The 16,852-nt window shown below is 54.1% G+C and overlaps 5 protein-coding genes across 5 annotated transcripts; 2 read left to right on the top strand and 3 right to left on the bottom strand.

Annotated features, from left to right (window-relative positions):
• Positions 1-735: 735 nt before the first annotated feature.
• BDP81DRAFT_433605 (uncharacterized protein) lies at positions 736-1,802 on the bottom strand. The gene has a single exon (XM_060590873.1). It carries the CDS (start codon positions 1,484-1,486, stop codon positions 1,208-1,210), a length of 279 nt encoding a protein of 92 aa, XP_060442659.1. The 5' UTR covers positions 1,487-1,802; the 3' UTR covers positions 736-1,207.
• Positions 1,645-2,706, bottom strand: BDP81DRAFT_325390 (uncharacterized protein; the record flags this gene model as incomplete). The annotated part of the gene is made up of 1 exon (XM_060584972.1): positions 1,645-2,706. One exon carries the CDS (start codon positions 2,704-2,706, stop codon positions 1,645-1,647), a length of 1,062 nt encoding a protein of 353 aa, XP_060442658.1.
• A 5,669-nt stretch (positions 2,707-8,375) lies between these two features.
• On the top strand, positions 8,376-9,376 carry BDP81DRAFT_65009 (uncharacterized protein). Its single transcript, XM_060596104.1, has one exon. The coding sequence runs from the start codon at positions 8,664-8,666 to the stop codon at positions 9,234-9,236; it is 573 nt and encodes a 190-aa protein (XP_060442657.1). The 5' UTR covers positions 8,376-8,663; the 3' UTR covers positions 9,237-9,376.
• A 2,592-nt stretch (positions 9,377-11,968) lies between these two features.
• BDP81DRAFT_396757 (uncharacterized protein) lies at positions 11,969-14,247 on the bottom strand (the record flags this gene model as incomplete). Its single annotated transcript, XM_060588230.1, has 2 exons — positions 11,969-13,987; positions 14,194-14,247. The coding sequence occupies 2 exons, from the start codon at positions 14,245-14,247 to the stop codon at positions 11,969-11,971; spliced, it is 2,073 nt and encodes a 690-aa protein (XP_060442656.1).
• A 1,230-nt stretch (positions 14,248-15,477) lies between these two features.
• On the top strand, positions 15,478-16,648 carry BDP81DRAFT_396756 (aldo/keto reductase; the record flags this gene model as incomplete). The annotated part of the gene is made up of 3 exons (XM_060588229.1): positions 15,478-15,816; positions 15,874-15,894; positions 15,950-16,648. The coding sequence occupies 3 exons, from the start codon at positions 15,478-15,480 to the stop codon at positions 16,646-16,648; spliced, it is 1,059 nt and encodes a 352-aa protein (XP_060442655.1).
• Between the last annotated feature and the right edge of the window lie 204 nt (positions 16,649-16,852).

The raw sequence follows: 16,852 nt of genomic DNA, 5'->3' as shown, positions 1-16,852 counted from the left end.
TAATCCCCTCGGAACTTTGACTTGGAAGGATCGATCCTCGGAGCTCAATCTCAGTAATCGAGCTGACTTCCTTCAGGCCCACTAGTGCCCGTGCCTGTCCCGCAATATTGCCCGGCGCCCGGGGTCTTGAGGGTAGAGAGCGGTTGGTGGATCGTCTTTGAGTTGCGATGGAGACTCGTGGGTACGAATAGTGATGCCTCTTTGAGTTGACGCGGTTACCCAGGCACATCCTTATGCGACGTATCCCGCAACGGAGACGGAGAAGGAGAAGGAGACCCAGAGATGAGATGGAGACACTCTCACCTCAGCTTCGTGGAGCACGCCTGAGGTGGAAGAACTTTGGGAGCGTTTTTTCAGTAAGCCTCCTCATCAAGAGACTTGACGGGACCCTGGGTTGTCTTGGCTGTTCGCTGCCTGGACGAAAGTTCCGTGAGACTCGAAGATCAATACCCAAACCAAGGAAACTCTCCCGGCGAGAACAAAAAAGGCCATTCCAAAGTCTCACTCGAAACCTAGATAGGTAGGCGGGAAGATCGTCGTGTGCTGCCTTCCATCACCTCGTCTACCTCTCGTCTGCATCGATCTCTGTTTGTTCCTGCTTCCAAGATAGCTACCAGCCAAGGAAAGGCTTGAAGTGACAAGTCCACACAAGACTCCAATCGAGACCCTTGTTGCAACTTCTAGTGAGATTCCTGGTGAGCTTCTTTAAGGAGCTTCTCAGTAAGACTCTCGCTTAGACTTCCAGTACCATTTCCACGGTGACTGTTTTGATATTTCGTGTCTCCGAACTCGTCTCCGCGGCTTGCGAAATTAATTGAAGAAAAGGGATGTAAGCAGACCTCGCCAGAAAGAGCCATCATCCCAGCCCAGAAACCAGGCACGAACCAACTAACACCAGAGCCTTTCCTCAGATGAACCAGCTCTTCTGAACGGGGCTCAGGAGATAGGGAGTGAGAGGTGCGATTCAGCAACCAAGATTGGGATCACATCGGTATAAGCAGGCAGCAAAAGTACGATAAACTCATCTCGTGATTTCGCTTCGGGATTTAGATATATATTGTATGCATACCTAGGTACTCACTCATACACCGGATCTCTTTCTCTCAACTACATACATGCTCTCAATTTTCCACAATACAGACACAGAAACATAGCAGTCGAAACACCAAACCGGAAATCGGCATTGGCAATCGTAATCATCATCAACTCATAAACATCGTGAAGCGTGAAATTGCAGAAAGAGAAGACATGAAAACCCTCGAACCCATCCACCAGTACATGCCACTATATCCCATAAAGAAACCCCTTTCTCCCATTCTCCTACCCGGTAACCCAAGATGTAATAAGATAGCGTGACAAAAGTCGGAACAGACAAGTCCCGTATGAGCAACAAAAAACAGAAAATACGAGTAAAAATGCTGTAAGATTTTGAACGAAGTGAAGAAAGAAAGAACCTCCCCGATATGAGAGTGTATACCAAACCCATTTTGTGCCGCCGCCGTGATGCTGATGAAGCTCCGCTTGCGTCTATCGCCACTTTACGTCCCAGAGGAAAAGGACCCGTCCCAATGGTATCATCGACCCTGATTAGATAGACCACTCTCTCTTTCTCGTTTCAACGCAGGACTGCCATTCTCTTTCGTTTTAGTAGCGCTTCTCTTCTGGCAAGACGTTCTCTCCATAGAAACCGCCATGGGTGTGGCCATCGTCACCCGATGCTGCGCAGGCAAGGCAGACTCCGCCTCCATAGACTCTCGTATGCCTCTTCCACCCGGTTCCCGCATCGTCCAGGGAGGAGATGATCTCGCCTCGCACGAGAATCTCTTGCTTGGTGGCCTCATCATAACGGATCTCGCCGTAGATAGGGGGAGGGCCCGGTAGTAGAGGTGACGTTGGGGGATACGACGAAGGAGAAAGAACCATGCCGGCGTCATCGTCAAGAATCAGAGCCGATGACTGAGAAGGAATTCCAATGGGGAGCGTCTTGGTGTATGATCTCCGGCGGGGTGCTGGGGAGGATCTCGTAGTTTGCGCATCCTGAGTTGCTGTCGAGGTGCCAGTTGATGTTGATGACATATAGTCAGGGTTCGGCTGCTCGAAGAACGATGCATCCAGCTCCGAGACACCATTCGTGAAGCTCCTTCTACGCTCGTCGTAGGTGAAGACCGATGGCGATAGCTCCGGGGGCGTGAGAGGAGGAGGCTGCGGGGGTCTCGATAACATGAACTGGGCGGGAGAATGACCCGGAGGTTTGCCCATCTGAAGGACATGGTCCGCAAACATCACGTCGCCGCTATTCCTCTTCTCTGTGCCTTCAGCCGAATCTTTCTCATTTCCCCTCATGAAACCGTCCTGCGGACTGATCTTCCTAGTCGACTCAGCCCCAGCAACTAGGGTGTTACTGCTGACCCCACGTGACCTTTCTTCCATGACCCAGCCCCCGTCTTGGACGAAGAGATGATGGAGCCGTTGCTGATTGACCAACTGATTGAGTTGATCTTTGGCGTGTTGATTGTGTTCTTGAGACTTCTTGAACTTGTTGCTCGCCGTAGTCCAGAAAGCGCCACATGCCACCAAGCGTAAGACGACCAGGACGGTAAGTAAGAGAAGACCAGCGCAAAGATGAGATAAAGAAACGTGGTGGTAAGAACGACCAGTTGTGCGCGGCTCGCCCAAGGCAAGCTCAGCATGAGTGAGGGCGGGCATGGTTGCTTAAAGATAGTCCGGCTGATGCTTGGGAAGGGTCGTAGGGGGGGGGGGGGGGGGGGGAGGGTCTCTGTCAGCCTGAGAGGTAGCGGTACCTTTGGCCGATGAACTTTGGATGTACGAATAGGTAGTGTGGTGGTGGTACGTCTGGGGTATGCCTGTGTCTGGGTGGCCTTGGCCTTGGCCTAGCAGTGGCTTGCGAGTAATGAAATGGCGCTGCTGGACATAAGCGACTAGGGGGAGGTGAAGGTGGGCCTCGGCCGCCGCATCTGCCGTAAGTCGGGAGGGAAAGCTGCCGAATAATGATCCGGGCTGGACCGATTACTTTGCCTGTGTCGAGGAGGGTGGCCGATGAGAGAAAGATGATGGGGGCGAGCCTTGAGTGAGGGTGAGAGAGTGAGAGAGATTGGCGGATGTCTGTCTGTATGTCTACATGATCGATGTGTAAGTGCTTGATCCCTTTTATGGTGCTATTTCGAGTGGATGCCGCGCGCTAGGGTGGCGCGAGGCTCATTGCGCCGCAAGCTCTGAAACCATCGGCCGAATTTGAATGGTTCCCACGCATCACTGGCAGCGGCATCACCCAACAATTGTAAGTGACGGCGGACTTACAAAGAGGTCGGTTCCGAAGTCCCCAAGGGGGTTGCAAGCTGAGGTGGGTTGAGGTGCCGGTTCCCTTGCTTGGCAGGCGTGAGTCGCAGTGGTCGAGGGTTGAGACGAAGGAGGATATTTATGCGCCGTGCTCCCGTGGACAATCGCCTTGATGTCGTTCGAGAGTGACAAAGGAAGTCCTTCGTGAGGGACCTAGGATCCAAGGGGAATTGATAAGGATCTAGGACGGTATGAGGATCGTAGACCAAACCAGAGCGACGGTGGGGTGGAAGGATTGGCGGGCAAGCTGGGCAGGATACAGTATCATATATATAGACACGATACTTGATGCGCCGTATCGCGGGAGACGAGACAATATGGGGATAGTTGAACCGTATCGCCAGATCCGGCCCCGCTTATGAAGTAGAAGGGTTTTGGAAGGAATTCTACTCCGTCTGAGAGATGAAAGGATGAGAGGGGCGTGTGACATGGAAAAAAAGGAGGTGTGCGATGACAGCCAAAATCCTGGACTGGCGCGCGGAACAAAAGACTCAGCCTAGGGGGACCCGTTTTCAGAGCTTCCAGTCAGCCAGCCAGCCTCTGTGGAAGAAAATAAGCGAGAGAGAGAGAGACCTGAGAACACCAATGGCACTAACAGCAACCAGACCCTCGAATGCTCTAGGGTTCACGATGGCGAAGAAGCCTTTGCTTAGATTTGCCGCAAGGCGGCGCAAGCAAAGGTGTGCGGCTAACAAGTTCGACTGGTCGTCTGGAAACGCCTCAAGCTTAAGCGGTGTTGCAGAAGCGGGCGTGGATGGGGACCATGGGGTGGCCATGGATGCGCCCAAGGGTGGAGAAAGTGACCATGATACTCTGAAGATGCGGTCATCACAGTCCATATGCTTGACAGTGATTACTCCGTAGACTTGACATGCTTGGTTTGGGTGGGCAACAAGAATGTTGTTGGGCTTTCCCCATCCGACTTTTTCGACTGGACAGGGAAGGTGGCGGCAGACAGTGTCAGCACCGCTGCACAAAGACTGGCAAAGGCATCATCACGCCCGGGCACAATTCTGATAAGAGGCGGGCTTCGTTGAGTGGGACGAAGAACGAGATGTTGGAGGGAATACCAATAAGGCGGTGAAGTCAAGTGTCAATATGGATGCGACCTCGAATATTGCAAGCAAGCGCCAACATGCTCGCATTCCAATCCATTGTACTAGGTAGTTCGGACTCTTGACTTGCTTCGTCGCGTGTTGGCGCCTGTTGCATGTTCGAATGGAGACCAACATTTGGGGTCGACTTTTCTCGGAAAGGGCCCCAAGGGGAGGGGGCAGCAAAGTATCCAGTCCCTTGTCGTTCAGGCTTTCAGCCCGTCAGGATCCTGGGCATCCGCATGACAGGGAAAGACAAGCTGGAATGGCCCTGGCCCTGGCCGTGGTTCGGCCGTGTAAGTCGGCGGCCGTGGAGTCCAGACGGTCCACCAGACGAGACGGGATTTTGCTGCGCCGAGATCTGGGTCTGGTAGACCGTAGGACGGCGCAACCTCCCATGGTGGCGGCCATCCCACCTGGCTACTGGTATCCATCGCAGCGAAAGGGGCTTCTAGTCTAGTGTGGCCAACATGGTAACGAAGCAACATGAGCTGAACTGGAGTCGCGAGCGATTCAAGGCGTGTCTTGCCAGTGGAGAGAGAATGTCGCACGCTGTTCAAATGACCGATCTAGGCCGCGACGGGGATGCTGCTGACATATCCATAGTGGTTGATGGATCATGTACTTCGTACTTCGTACTCCGTACACAAACCACGATTGGTAGTGTCGGCTCGGCGACCTGTATGATGTATCTTCTTGATTGTGGGACAGGTACCGGTATTCGTACAGAGTAGACGTCGTGTCGCGGAGGGGAACTCATTGTGTTCAGGACCAGGTCACCCGTCGCAAAAAAGCAAGCTTGCAGATAGTCGAGACTGCCTGTGAGCTCAGACTCCCGGAGGGCGTTGTCGCATTGCAAAGTGAGTTAGTGTGGGTGAGTGGAACGGGGATGGCGGCTGGGGGCCCATGAGCTCACCTCAGCTGAACCAGGTAGCCCTACAGCCACGCTATCTGGGTCTTAGCCCTGCTAGTGTGTGGCCGTATGGGGGTGTGATACTTACAAGCTTGTTCCTCTTCCATGCCTGTTCTTTGGAACGATTGGTCACGCAGCCAGCCCTGTGGTGTCGATCGATGCGTCCCCCCCCCCCCTCTTGATGGGATTCCTTGGGCCGGGAAGAGGATCATGGTGATGTAAATGATGGGAGTTTGGAGAGGCACCGTAAGAAACCGGAGTTGGGTTGTGTTGGTCGGCGACTCTTGGCTGTTGGGCATCGCGCTATGCCCTCAAGGGACGAGGCAAGGAGACAGAGGTGAGCTGTGTTGCACCGGCCCTCAGCTGCCGAAAATCGGCATGCCGAAAAGAGGTCGGCCGGCGTGCAAAAATCGGCAATGGATTGGTGAGCTGGGTCTGCATGACATTGCGCATGAGCAAGTACCGGAATCTCGCAAGTGGACAATGCACGATGGTGATGAGATGGCGCGGGTGCAGAGTGTTGCGGTGAGGTTCAGTCACCAAAACATCCAGGACCAGTTCCAGGACCAGGTCGGCGGGGATCAGCCGCGATAGGAGTCCGAGCTCTGCCGGGCTTGGATGAAGACGAATATGACATTAAGGATCCGAGCAAGCGTTCGCATCACCATGGCCGTATGCGACGGGTGGGATGGATGATGGCCGTGTAGTCGCATGAAGGCACGCAAGCACGCAGGGTAGGATGCGGTGGTGCTGACTGGCCCACAACACCTCGCATCGAAGTCTCGATGTTGGAACTTGGGTGGCTCTGTTGACGAATGATAGACAACGTCGTGTGTCTGGTCCCCATTTTATTGGCAAGATCAAGCCTGACGAGCCGATTGTCAAATTTCCATGCCGCTAGGATCGGAGACATTGGTGGACGAAATGCTAGGTAGGTACCTAGTGAAGACGGGACTAGGTGGCAAACATCCGCCCTGTGGGTATTATGCCACGGATGCGAGATGGCCGAAGTCTAACGTAGAGATGCAGAGACTCAGACAGAGTGACATGCCAGGAACGCGGTGGGAGATCTGAACTGGCGCAGAGGCAAAAGCAGGCCAAGCCAGAGGCGGCGTGGCGTGCGACTGGAAGATGGTGTGCGGTGACGCTGGTGACAACCTGGAATGATTAGTTTCTTAGGTAAGGTAGGGACAGACACGAGGACGGGAGATGGGACACAGGACCCGGGACGCAGGACTGGAACCGTAAACGTCGTTGGTAATGGGCGTGTCGAGCTCGAGGGTCCATGTCGAGGGGTTGAGGGGTTGAGGTGAGTACGGTACGGATACGGAGACGATTGGGTGAAATGTAGTTTGGGTTCCAGGTTGGTTGGCGATGCAAAGTTCCAGTCCTCTTCGTTCAGCTGGCGTTGAAATGGCTGCGGCTTCTCATTCGCTCGTTTTGGGATCCAAGGGTCGAAGCAATTTCCCCGGGAGTTTTCTGCTCCCCGCAATCAGTCTGGACTCTCCTTCGTAGACTCTCGAGCAACCTACCTCATGCAAGATGGCAGTCATGGCACGCACATGGGAGAGAAGAAGAAAAAGGAAGACGACGGAGACGGAGTAGAGCCCGGCGCATTGCCTTAGGTTCCTCCCGGTCGTTCAGACTCAAAGTACCTGCATTTACGTACACAAGTACCTTACCTTTTAGGGGGCAGGCCTCAGCTCATGTCTTCCTGCCTCAAAAGCAAGGTGCTTTCCAGGATCTGTATTGATACCTTCCAGATTTACATGTCGTGCGTTTGGACTACCTAGGTAGGTAGGTAGGAGTTTACCTTACTTCCTGTATCTTGAAAACATATTGAAAGTATACGAGACACAACGGGAAGCAGCAAGCTGGACACCTGCAGGGAGCGTACCTGCCGTAAACCACTTCAGCAGGCACGACGGCCCTTTTGGGAGCCGCCCCCAAGGTGACTGGCGCTTGGACCACTTATCCCGCTGGTCCCACCCGTCACCCGTCCACACCTCGGTCGAAACGAAACACTGAGGGCGGGAGATGATGCAGTCCATGGGGGCGATCATCCGCTGTAATTATTTTCAGCACCCAACGACAACGATGGAAGGGAAGCCACGACCCGGCTTCTTCCTCTCCCGTCTTCACCTTCCTCCCTTGCGCGCACCTGCGAACCGTGATGTCCGCACCTACCTAAGGTTCCTTGAGGTACCTCAGGTACCTAGGCAGATTCAACGACGATTGACATGACTGGGTGCATCTGCCATACGTGCCTTCCATGTTCCTGTACAGGTCCTTGCATGACATGCATCTCTGCAGTCTGCACTCTGCACGTGTAAAGCCCCTTCCTCAACGGCCGAAAGATATCGTGACTGCTTTACGGACGTACTTGCCTTCCTTACGGTGCCTACCTTACCTAGGTACTAAACTACTTCATTTCAAGATGGATGAGATCCTTTTGTCATCCCAAGTTATGGAAGGTATCAACCTGCGAGAGATGGAACTGTCATCCGGTGTAGTGCCTGCCGCTTCCACCCTTCCATCCCGTCCCGTTATCTGCCAAGGTAGGTCCCCGAAGTTGCAGTGCCAAGCCCCATTCTCTTCAGATTTCATGTGCCTCCCTCCCCCCATCAACTGTTCATCATAGCTATTTTTGTCTACCTGCGAGAAAGCCTTCTCTCTCCAGCCTTGTTCCCTCCCAACCTCCATCGACATTAGTAAACGACTACGACGACGACGACGACACCGACTTTTCGTCTTTTTCGGCCCCCGATGCCAGCTCACGGCGATCCTCGATGGCGGCCGTCCACTTTGCTTGCCAGATGCAGCTTTGCGGCCGCCAGCGGCAAAGCACAGCCACAACTCAAGACTCGCGGCGTCCTCCTCATCCAACCATTGTCTGTATTTTCCAAGGTGGAAATACACCTTCAGCTCGTTTCCAACCATACGGTACCGAATCATCCTCGAAGTTCAAACCTTTACGAGTCCAATCTTCTGACGCAAGACACAGGTTCAGCCGTTGTGGCAACATGCAAATTCCGAGAATACGAGGCCTTACTCCTTACCCAGTCATAGTCGCCCCATGCAAACACGCAAAGCGCATCTCCACCACTGCCGCAGCACTGGGCCTCCGGATTTGCATTCACAGCAGCTTTAGCCTGTCTCTGAAAGTTTCTTCCCCCGAGATGGGGCGCCGAGCCACGGAGCCGACGCGGCCTGATCGCCGCTGCCGCCCCCCGTTCCTGAGCCTTTTCTATTCCTGTTCTTAGCCCAGGACCAGGTCGCCAACTTCAGATCCGCCCCCAATGCTTCCGCTCCACGACCAAACTGGGCCATTCAGGAGCCAGATCGCAATCCCGACTGACCTCTTTCAACCGGGACACTGGTACGGGCATGTTTTGCTCCTGTCTTGTCTCGTCGGCCCCTTCTCCCAAGATTACCTTGATAGGCCTTGGCCGTTGCGTTTACGAGAAAATCGAGAGGCCTTCTCTTTCTCGCCTCCTGGCGAATCCGGTCGTCACCCCTCCTTCCAGTCTCGCCTTCCGGCCACCCCGGGTTTAACATTACAGAGGCGGCGACAACAGCTTGCAGCAATTCGCCGAGGAGATGCTGCGCGTCATCCGCTGGCACACGCACATGCTACTGTACCTTGCGATTTGGTTTCCCGCTACCCGTACATACACAGGTTCGGTACACCAAAATCATCGCCCTATCGTCCCGCCTGTTGTTCCATGGTCCGGAACACGAGTCCGCCCCCAAACGGAGCCAGCGACCGTTGCTTTACCTGGCTACGGTCCAACGCCCACATTCCATTACAGCCGGATGGGATCCTTCCCCACTGGCGCACCTGTGGATTCCGTGTCGCCATTGAGGGTTGAGCAATAATGAGGGCATGTGAGATCACCATTGACCGACTCGTAATTATTACGAAGGACTCTTTCACGCCCGTATAAACGCTGTTGGACAAGATGCAAGGGTTTGCATGACAACCTCGCCCTTTCAGTGCGACTCGGCGGAATCGCTAGATGCGTGAAGGGATGCCGAAAGGCGAGAAAGCCCTGTGTAACATATCCTCCGGTCTAAGCATGGGGATTTGGCCAAGTGCTTATCCTTCGCCGTCTAGTTTTGACCTCGAGACGCAGTTGCTTATCACCATGCATGAAATCTGCAAATCGTCATCCAGATGTGTCACAAAACGAGGTTGGTCACCCGGAGCGCAAGCATTCGAGGTACCATCTGCCCCCGTTTCTGGTGTCAACGGCCCAACTGAACGTCACTCATCTCGGACGCGTTTATCGCAGCCACTCACGCCACTTTGCCAACAGCCTTCCCTACCGCCCGCAATGCTCCCACATCCAACCCTGGCCCCCAACCCACCGAAACAATGCGAAGCCATTCAGGGACCCTCGTGCGCTTCAGCCTTACGAAGATCCCGGCTCTCTGATATGGACTGGCGTCAGCATGTTAATCGCTCCCCATCCACTAGTCTTCCCAAGCCCTTACATATCCCCTGCTCATTGGCAATCCATTGGTTGACCGGCATCGAATAGCTTCACAGACTAACACGCGGATGCACCATCGCCGTCTCGGTTTGCATCGTCGATTTGGTCGAGTCCGGCCCTCCCAATCAACATTGGTTTGTTCCCCTGATGCCACCGCAAAGTCCGCTGACCGCCTTTCTTTTCGTCTATTGTGGGAAATTCCCCGGTGCTAAAGAGCTTTTCCCTGTTGATCTGTGAATGATCACACTGCCAAGTCGGGCGCAACACCGCATTCTATTACCATGAAAAGTCGGCGACGCGAAGGACCATGCATTAACTGGTCTCCATTGTCGTGATCGCTTGGTGGATGAGCGCGGCATCCTACATCCGACGGCTTATTGCCATGGCTACGCGCGAGGCTTTTGCAAGGTCATCAGCACTTATTCACTTTCGGAGCCTCATGCTCGAATGCGACAGGTTGAGTTACGACATCCCTCAGCCTTGGCTCTTGCGGCACGCTCAGTAACCTTGGCCTTCTACTCTTGACCTACGCACAAGATCCAAAAGTCCATTTTCTATACCATAAGACATGCGGTTGATGATTCATGCCAAGCTTACAATTTGCCGGTGCAACCTTGGTGAGTCTCGCTCTTAGGTAAGGATGCCCTCATCAGCGCCTTGATTGGGATATCATAGCATACTGGATTCTCAGGCATATTCTTTTCGTTCTACGAGCGACGGCTCAACCTACCTGTCGGATCTGGCGGCTCTGTCCCACGCCCGAAAATCAACGACAAGGTTGAGTCAGCCCTGCATCTTGACAAAACTTGTCCGACCTTCATCAGCCTTCATCCAAAGTCGGAGGCGAATGAAGCGTGGTAAGAATGAAGAAGCCTTCCGCCAAGACCTATCGGATCGGACTTGCGCAATGCCACTTACGGCTTCGGGCGCCTCGGGCGACACGCGACTGTCAGATGGCTTTCTTGCAACGTCTAGTCATGGTCGTTGCGATGACTTTTGATTATTGAGCTGACGCCTTTCTCACTTGCTCAAGCGATCTTACTTCTGGTAGCAAAGGCACGTTCATCAACCGTATCGCCCAATTGGGCAATATTTTCTGAAAAGCCTCGACGTGTATCCGTACGTTTATGAGCAATGTTCCAATGACGATCTCTTGTTGTTCCGCATCTGGGCTCCAGCGCACCGAAGTCGACGGAGGCGTACCTAAGATGTGGATGATGGCGTTGCACTGGCTGACTGACAGCACTACCGAGACGGAAGTCAGCCAGCCTCACGAAAGCCTCTTCGCCCACAACACAACCCACAAAATAATATAGACATGACCAGGCTGACACCTTCAAGCTCGATCTCGAGTCTGATCGCACCCGGGCGTGAAATATGGCTGCCGCCTCCGTCCATCCATGTCTTAGTCGGCCGTCGTCAGATGACCGAGAAAGGACGCTCGGGTACCCCAGCCGTGTCCACTTTCTAGGCAGCATCAGCATTACCAACACCAGAAGGGGAGATATTCGCCTTATGACGAGCATCTGTTTTTTTCTTCTTTTCACGCCCATGTAATTGAATGCGTGGAGAATCTCTCTTGATCATTGCGCGGTTCTCCCTTGATCGAATCCGCGAGACATTACACACAACAGACCTCCAAGGCCTAAATCTTATCCACAGTCGCAATGCTCACTCACACTCACACCCACCCCTCCCCCTCCAACATCCATCTTCTGACATCTTCGCTCTCGCTTCTCCTGCCGCCCACCTCCAAACGCCGGTCCCAAATGAGATCAAAACCGCGACGAGTAACAAAAAACATAAGTTAGCCTGCTTTGCCTGCCCTATCCTGCCCTATCCTGCCTAAACCGCCAAAAAGACACCAGCGAATGAATCCTGAACCTCTTTTGAATTTTGAAAAATTGCCTGCCGCCCAACCATGCTCTCGCGCCGTGACAAGTCAAAGTGCGGTCTAGCATCGTCCCACGACCGGAAACGCTGTGTGGATCTGACAAAGACCAACTCCCCGAATAGGGAAGTTTTTGTAGAAGAGAGACCAATGTCTCTTGACATCCCCAGCTTACAACCTATGCAACCGGTGATTGCTCGAGATACGTGGCATGTAGTCACATGCCAATACCAATACCAATACCGCCCATACCAACGTCCATGGGCTCGAGACCATTGCCGTCGCCCGGCAGGTCACGATCCTCCTCCATCATCTCGATGAGGTTGTCGAGATTCTCGTCCAGGTTCTCCGCGTCAGCCGGGGGCAGGCACTTGCGCAGGAGCCGGCGATACTTGTCTATGTTCTCGCCCGTGCCGACCATGCTGAGCGCCTCGACGTAGTCAGACTCTGACTGCCTCTGCTCCGAGAGCATGGTCTGCAGCTGCCGCGCCAGCTCGAGACGGTCCTCGTACGAGGCCTCGTTGGCGTCGCCGTTGAGCATGTTAATCTCCTGGTCCACGGCCTGCTGCACATGCAGGCGGTTCTGATGTGTGATGAGGGACATGACTTGATGCTTGGCGCGGTTGGCCTCGCTGATGATTTGTGCTGCGCCGTCGTCTGCTTCGAGCTGGGCCTCGAGTTCGGCCATGTGCTGATGTACAGCAGCGAGTTCGGCTTGCGTATTGGAGAGGATGCGGCGGGCTTCCTTCTCCGCCTGATCCTTTTCGCGCAGCTCCTCGTCGTAGCTCCCCGCGAGGTCTTGGAACTTTTCAATAATGAGCGGTGTAATGCGTGACTGTACCGTATTCGCGGCTTCTGAATTAAAGGACGACAGGCCGAGCTTCTTGCTCGTTGTCATGCGCTCTGGCACCGCATCACGGAAGGAGACGTGGCGCTGGGAATCAGGCGCAAATGGCGATGATGACCGCTGAGGGCCGCGCTCCTTCTTTGTGGCGTTGAGCTGGGCAATGAGGTCTTCCGCCCGCACACCTTCGTTGTTGGGGATACTGGTAGAGGCCTGTCGCCCGAGGAGTGCCCGGATGCATTTTCTCGCGTTGCGTTCTGCTGCCAGGTGAAGGGCGGTATTTCCCTGCTCGTCTTGCGCATCAATGATCTGTTGTACGTAGGCAGGTTCATGCGTTTCTTGTAGCTTGTTCAGGATGTTGTCCAGGTAATATCTCGAACACGAGTGGCTAACGACCCGGCCGTTCTTCATCACTGCCGCATGGTGGATCACCGTGCTCCCCGTCGCATCACGCGCATCGACGGTCTCGAAAAGCTCCTTCATGACCTGGGGGAATGTTTGCTTTTCGTAGCAGTTGGTAAAGTGCACAGCCCGCATGAAGGGAGTCTCCCCCCTCACATTCTGCACATTCAGGTTGGCACCAAAGCGCCGAAGCTGCTTGATGACGTCGACATCGCCCATGGCCGATGCCCAGTGAAGCGCCGTATGCTCCTCTGAATCAATAATCCAATTGGGTTGAAAATTTGGCGGCGGCTCAGGCCGGTATGCTGGCTTCTCATTTCTAGAGAGGAGGAAGTAATCGAGGAGCTCGTCTCCGTAGACGGAATGCTGCTGCTGCGTCAGGTCCTGGATGGCCTCTTCCCTCTTCCTCTTTCTGTGGCCCGTGGATTGGTGGGACATGTCATAGCGATCGTCTTCGCCCATATACGAGGCGGAGGCGACGGTCAAGTTGTCAGGGGTATCATCGTCATTCATCATCGAGTTGCCGACCTCGTACTCTTCTGGCGGCGGCGCGCCTTGCATCTGGTTAGCAGAGGGCTGAGCCTGTGGTGGTGCTTGCTGCTGCTGTTGTTGGAAGTTCGTAGCGGGCCATTTGGGCACTGCGGGCTTCTTTGGTGCCTTTGGTTTGCTCGTGTGTCGCGGGGCCGGGGGTGGGCTCTGCTCGCCTGGGGTGTACTCGAAGATGAGCCGCAGGCGGTCGTAGATGTTGTTTCGCTGGGCGAGGGCGACGCCCTTGTCGAGAGGAATCCATGTGCCCTGGTACTTTCCGTATCCGCCCTGAATCTTTTCGTGCTTTTCCTTTTGTACCTCTCGCTCGAGAATGCGTGTTCTGGCGGGCTTGTCGAAGCCGGCGGCCTTTAGGATGTGTGTTGCGTTGATCCAGTCATCTTGGCGCCGTCGCATGACATGTTCCTTGAGATCATCTCCGAATTGGAACTCGTAAACGGGAATCTAGAGATTCAATCAATTAGCGATGGGTTCAATTGTAGCAAAAATGCAGATCCGAAATATCATGGGTCGTCTCTGGGCCAACCCCGACTATTGAGGCTATCCCCTTTTCCCAAAGGGAAGTAAGCGCCCAGTCTGACACCGTCGGATGATAGTATCTCGAAAGTCGAGCAGTAGTTTTGCTACATCTGCAGAAAACTGTGACTTACACCACTGTATGTGGCGCTGTAAACGCCGGGTTGCGCATTGCCCTTATTAACCATCGTCGCCGACCTGGAGCAAGGGACAGGCCCTGCGGAGTTCTCGTAGTAAGATCAGGAGGCACGTTGGCAAGCGTTTTCGGTCGATTCGACGAAAGAGAGGGATATCGACGATGGGGCGGATTGGAACAGTTGGTGTGGCGTTTTGTTCGGGGTAGGAGTGGTAGTTGTGGAGGCGAGGGTCGATGAGGCTCGGGGGTTGAGGGACCGGTATCACGGAAATTTCACCAGGTTTGGAGTGGATGCACTTTGGTGGTTTGAGGGAAAGGGCACGTCGACGACGCGAGACGCGCCTTCTTTAGATTGCCTTTTACGCGAAAGGGCACTTTAACCAAGCGGCTACGCGCGTGAAGGGGAAGGGCCCGAGCGTCAACACGGGGCTGTGGGGCTCTCCTTTCCATCTTTTGAGATGAATGAAAGAGTGGATGAGAGCGCTTCAAAGGAAGGCAAGTACCGGGGTCACGTGCCTTTCTTCCTCCATGTGTGATCCGAGCTTCCTTGCCTATCGTCAGAAAAGGCCCAGACATCCCTCCCAAAGGAAGGGTCTTTTTGAAGTCACCATGGGAATGGGCACTTGCCAACAAGTAATCTCTTCCCGGCTTCACTCGTCCTGTTTACCGTCAGTATGGTAGAAAGGAACGCGAACCTTTGTGTGATATATATCAAAGCTCTACTTTGTTGTAGAGACAAGATTACCGCCTTCATAAAAGACAGCTTAGGAGATAACGAACTTATTCGAACAAACAATACAAGTGTTTGCCAATAGACACCTTGGAAATGAATGGTTGCCAAAGCTTCAACATGTAACTGGCTGACTCCTACCCGATTCCGGGGGGGTTTCGGCATGGTAAAGTTACAGCTCTACCGCGAGGTCGCCATTAGTAATCCCTCCCACTGGCCGCACCGGCGCCGTGACGTCTTCAGATGTCGCACGTATCTCACCTACCCCGCCAAGATGGTGGGGTCCATGGCGTTCTGACTCCCATGAAGTCCACTTCGAAGCAGCTTGTCGAGCCTTTTTGATCACGACATCGCTTCGAGAACGCAAACTATTGGCATTCTGGCGATTTCTCCATCCTGAACCAAAAAACCTCATATATATCTCGACGCTTCCCATTTTCCAGGCACTTGTCAAGGTTCGTCCATCTCTCTCTCAAAATAGTTACCCCCTGGCGTTTAGCTCCTCTCCACCCGGCCTTACTCGTCTTACTCAAGGATCCCCCAGCTTTCACCATGCCTCTCATCGCTTCAAACCTCAAAGACCGCCGCATCATCCTGGGTCTCATGACCTTCGGACCTGAGGAGTCCGCCGGTGCCCGAATCACCGATCTCGAGACGTACAACAAGGCTCTCGATGTTTTCCAGGCCCGCGGCTACAACGAGGTGGACACGGCTCGTGTATACGTTGGCAGAAAGCAGGAGGCCTTCACTCGCGAGGCCAAGTGGAAGGAGAGAGGTTTGACGCTCGCCACAAAGGTGCAATATCCCGGACAGCCTGGCGATCATGCCGGGGATAAGGTCATCGAGTCCGTTGAAACTAGCTTGAAGGAGCTCGGCACCGACTCCGTTGATGTGAGTGAACACGAAAGCGTTATCTAGTCAGGGGTTAAACTAATGATACGTTGACAGATCTTGTACCTCCATGCTGCGGTACGAACTTTGTTCCCGAGTATGGTCTCGGATAGTGACTAATAGTGGCTTACAGGATCGTGCAACCCCATTTGCAGAGACGCTTGAGGCTCTGGACAAGCTCCACAAGCAAGGCAAGTTCGTGAAGCTAGGCCTCAGCAACTTTACCGCGTTTGAGGTGGCCGAAGTGGTCTTGACGGCCAAGTACAACGGTTGGGTCCGGCCGACGGTGTACCAGGGCATGTACAATGTCATCACACGCAGCATCGAGCCCGAGCTGATCCCGGCTCTGCGCCGCTACGGACTTGACCTCGTCGTGTATAACCCCATCGCCGGCGGGCTGTTTTCGGGCAAGATCAAGTCCAAGGACATTGTTCCGACAGAGGGCCGCTTCTCGGACAACCACGGCACGGGAGGCAACTACCGCAAGCGCTACTTCCGCGAGAGCACGTTCAAAGCGCTTCAAACGATCGAGCAGGCGGTGGAGAAGGCCGAGCTAACCATGATCGAGACGGCGCTGCGCTGGACGGTGCATCACTCGGGTCTCAATGTCACGGGTGATGGCAACGACGGCATCATCATCGGCATCTCGAGCGTGCAGCAGCTCGAGGACAACCTCAACCACCTCGAGAAGGGTCCCCTTCCCGACGATGTGGTGAAGGCGCTCGATGAGGCGTGGGCTATTTCCAAGGCGGACACGACCAACTACTGGCACCTGGATCTCGAGTACAAGTACGACACCCGGGAAGCCCTGTTCAAGGACGGGGCCAAGTGATCGGGCTGAACTCCGATGAGTGGGCAGAATTCTGATGCGAGTTTGTAAGAACTGCCGTGGTAAATGCAGGCAAAGTTGATTCTTTGTAGACTTTGTAGTATAAACGGGCAAATGGTCGTATCAGATGTCAAAATCGAGGCACATGAATGTACCCTGTTCATGAAGCGATCTCTGGCGCGGGATGTGAGGGCGTGCTTTTGTGGG

Source organism: Colletotrichum phormii (assembly GCF_030913505.1).
Source record: "Colletotrichum phormii strain CBS 102054 chromosome Unknown BDP81scaffold_16, whole genome shotgun sequence".
NCBI classification, from domain to species: domain Eukaryota; kingdom Fungi; phylum Ascomycota; class Sordariomycetes; order Glomerellales; family Glomerellaceae; genus Colletotrichum; species Colletotrichum phormii.
Note: the sequence above shows the minus strand (reverse complement) of the source record. Positions and strands in the feature narration are given on the sequence as shown.